This window comes from Tupaia chinensis, unplaced genomic scaffold, assembly GCF_000334495.1.
Source record: "Tupaia chinensis unplaced genomic scaffold, TupChi_1.0 Scaffold000706_1, whole genome shotgun sequence".
Lineage (NCBI taxonomy): Eukaryota > Metazoa > Chordata > Mammalia > Scandentia > Tupaiidae > Tupaia > Tupaia belangeri.
In genome coordinates, this window is record NW_006160229.1 from 5,248,086 (window position 1) to 5,251,732 (window position 3,647).

Here is a 3,647-nt window from a genome sequence, read left to right on the forward strand (position 1 = left end):
CGGAAGAAAGAAGTAGAAATGATCTGTAGTTTCAAATAACTTGTTAAAAACAGATTCAAATATAGGTTGCAACTAGGAAATGAATCAAATAGTCAGGGTCAGATCATGCAACCTCAACAGTGGTGTCCATAGAAGTCCAGGAAAGGGAGAGATCAAGAAGACGCTGTGGAGATAGGACTTGAGAGAGGGGCACAAAAGGAAGAGGATTCCATAAGGCAGAGGTCATTCTTATCTCAGGAGAAGACACGGACGTGGCTTTTTCCCTGCAGGACAAGAAGGAAAGCAGCCTGTTGGGAGTAGGGGAAGCATGTTGGGCAAAGAAAAGACTGAGTTGGGCAGAGGCAGTTATGAGGAACTTTAGATGTCAGGCAAGGGTTACTCAGATGGATGCAGCAGGCAATCGGAAATCACAAAAGAGTCTCAGGTGGTAGAAAAACATGAGGAAAGGGGTGTTTGACACTTAATGTGACAACCGTATATGTCAGTTGTACTGTGAGGATGGAACTAGAAACAGAAAGGGCCCGCTGGGATGGGAAGAAAAGTACTTTTTATGAAGGTGGTGGAGGGAACGGAGCACAAGTGCAAATCTAGACATGTTCAAAAGGGAAACTCAACAGGAAGTTGTGACCCCTGGGCTAGAGGAGATGGTGAGTGTCATTTTAGACCTGTTAACTTTCAAGTGACTGTAGAGATTTAGGTGGAGATGTCCTGTAGGCAGCTGTTAAAATAGTATGGAAATGAGGGTGAGAGGTGAGAGTAAGAGGCAGAGATTTGGATGTCCCTGACAGATGTACCTTCCCAGGAAGTAAATATCCAGAGAGAAGCACAGAGGGTTGAAGATGGATTATTTCTTTTAGAAAGGGACCAGAGTAGGGGAGAAAGGTTGATTATGTTACCTGGTATGATTTATTGGGTGTTAGAATTCTCTTCCCTCTCCCAAAACAGTTTCCTATACCCCCTGACAAGTCTCTGGCAGAGATTCATTGCTTTGGGTTAATAGCAATCTCATTTAAAATGCAGATACCCTGGGGAAGGTTAATGCAGTGAGTCTAACTATTAGTCATTCACACCTTTGGGATAAGCCTCTTGAATGAAGGGAGAAAAAAATCAGTGCCAGAAAAAACAAAAAGGGAGAAGATACAGAGGCAAATAGCGAAGAATTGGGAGAACGCCATGTCATGGAAATTCTAGGAGGAACATTCGAAGGTGGTCAGCGTGCTGAGTGCTGTAGAAGGTTCAGAGGTCAAGGAATGTGAGGACCAAGAAGATGCCATTGGATTTCGCTAGAAGGCAGTTATTGATGACTTTGAGAGGGCAGTGGGGGTGCATTCAGGGAAGGATCAATGGGGAGAAAATGAAGGCAGCAAGTGATTTGGCAACCAAATGTCAAGAAATGGGTTATTATGTGTAAGGAACCACATGAGGCAAACAGTACAGGAGATATGCAGACGTTACAGGCAAAAGAGGCAAAGCTAGCAGGAAGCGGAGGCTGCTAGAAAAAGGAAAGGAAAGGAGAAAAAGATGCCAGAGAATGCACTTGTTTAGAACAGTTGGCCTTGAAGGTGTGCGCCTCTCAAAACGGAGGAAGGAGATGGAGACACGGATAAGAATAACCGAAGCTAAGATGGCTGAGCAAGCCAAATGTAATTTTGCACCTACTAATTGCATTAATCTGTTTAAGAGCTTCAGAGCAACCCTCATTTATAAAAGTTCCTTTAGTGTCATTAAAAATAATGTGTTTACTTCTTTGTTTCACATGGATATAATAATTATCCTTTCTTCATGATTAAAAGTAATTTTTTTTTACCGTGAATTAAATTTCCCCAAAAGGGGAATTTTATTAATTACTTTATTCCCTCACGAAAAGAGCAACTGTGATCAAATGAGGTGAACATTCACCTCAATTTTGTCGTCTTCATAATAAAAAAGATGAGGCTTAGAACTGGATCCCTTGACCCATTTTCTTATCTCCTCCCAGTTCAAAATTCTTACATCGAAACAGCCAGCGTTCTCTTAGATCTGCAGTTGGGCTCCACACATTCAAGCCTCAGCACCATCTTCTTTGTAGTTTTTGCCTTTTTCTGGAAAATAGGCTTAGTCTGTCCACCACAGCCACTCTGCTTCCTGTCATAACGCTGCTTTCCCTGACCTCACAGAGAATCCCTCCCCTTTTTGTCCTGTGTCACTTTATGCGGTTGGTGCTTGTCACACTTCTTACAGAAGGTCTGGTGGGTTTTAGGGACGTTCACTATGCTTGTGGGCCTGCACAGAAAGAGACGATGATTAAAAGTAATTTTAAGAATAATAACTTAATACACAAGTGAAAGCATAATGATTTTCCTATCACCTGATTTTGCCACTTTTCAAAATAAAATCATGTTTTTGTTTTGTAAGCCTAGAGATTTATTTTGTGCCCAGGACTGCTACATTTCATTGGCTGTGTGAGCTGCGATTTTTTACAAGCATGACTATTTGTTTTTAACCATTATGTATAGGAAGTAGAGATAAACTGTGGGTTTGTATCCCTGTTGAAGTAAAACTCAACTAGTTTAGTGGTTTTAAGTTTGGTATCGTTTTAAAAAGATCACTGTTAATGTTTCAATGGACTATATAGGATCCATGTTATGAAGCAGTGATTCCAGAAAGTCTTAACGAAATGCTACTATGAACTTAAGATTGTTTTAAAATGTTAACATGATTTCTATTCCCCGTTTAACATTTTTCATTTCACCTTAGGAAAAAGAGGAGCGGTACCTTATGCTATTTACAAATGTCTTGATAATGTTATCTGCAAGTCCTCGCATGAGTGGCTTTATCTATCAGGTGAGTAGATTTCATGTAAAACAAGTGGCAAGATCCATAATAAAAAACAGGTTTCTGTGAAAATATGGTATCTCCACTATGGCATGAAAAGCTCAAGCCAGAAAAGACAGAATGCTCTCACATTTTATTATAATTAAATGGCTTATAAGGGCAGATGTTACTTAGATCAAAGACCTCCGTATTAACATAATGAGCTTATCCTTATGCTCTGGTCATTTGCTACGGTTTGAACATATAAGTAGAAACCTAAGTCTGCAAGTAGATAAATTAGCAGTAGCCTTTGACAGTCTTATATTTATGATAGTCCTATGTTTATCACTGAGAAAACATGAAGCTGGGACCATCTTTGTCTTCTTACAGTCACATGACATGCTTCAGGTTTCCAAGATGAAGTCATTCCATTCCTTAGAAAATTAAATCTCCTTCAGTCTGTCCCCAAGATAAAGAGTATAAGAAGTTACTACTATCTGTTCGAGCTTGGCCTGGCAGTGACTAATTTTCATGAAATTGGGGCCTTTGCTTTGTTTACTGATTCCTTGTGCAAATGTGTAAATCCTGGTCTTATGACTTAGAGTGTGTTGGCCAAACACAACCCACATTGGTCCCTGGCTTTCTTGTGTGATGAAAATTTAGAACAGAGAGATGAATCTATTGACAGACTAGAGAAGTATGTCTAGCTAAAATTTAGCTATGATTACTGAAGAGGGTCAGAAAACTTCAGAGAAATAAGTAGAGACAATAAAAGCACAGAATTAATGGAAATATTCTTTTTTTTCAAAGGGAAAAATACCAGTAGCAGGCATGGCGGTGACTAGATTATATGA

At 39.8% G+C, this 3,647-nt stretch overlaps 1 protein-coding gene across 1 annotated transcript in view; it reads left to right on the forward strand.

Annotated features, from left to right (window-relative positions):
• Nucleotides 1–3,647, forward strand: part of ARHGEF6 (Rac/Cdc42 guanine nucleotide exchange factor 6) — a 146,898-nt gene that overhangs the window by 121,317 nt on the left and 21,934 nt on the right. Inside the window, 2 exon segments of the mRNA XM_006172377.3 lie at nt 2,737–2,823; nt 3,604–3,622. Coding sequence (XP_006172439.3) covers nt 2,737–2,823; nt 3,604–3,622 — 106 coding nt within the window.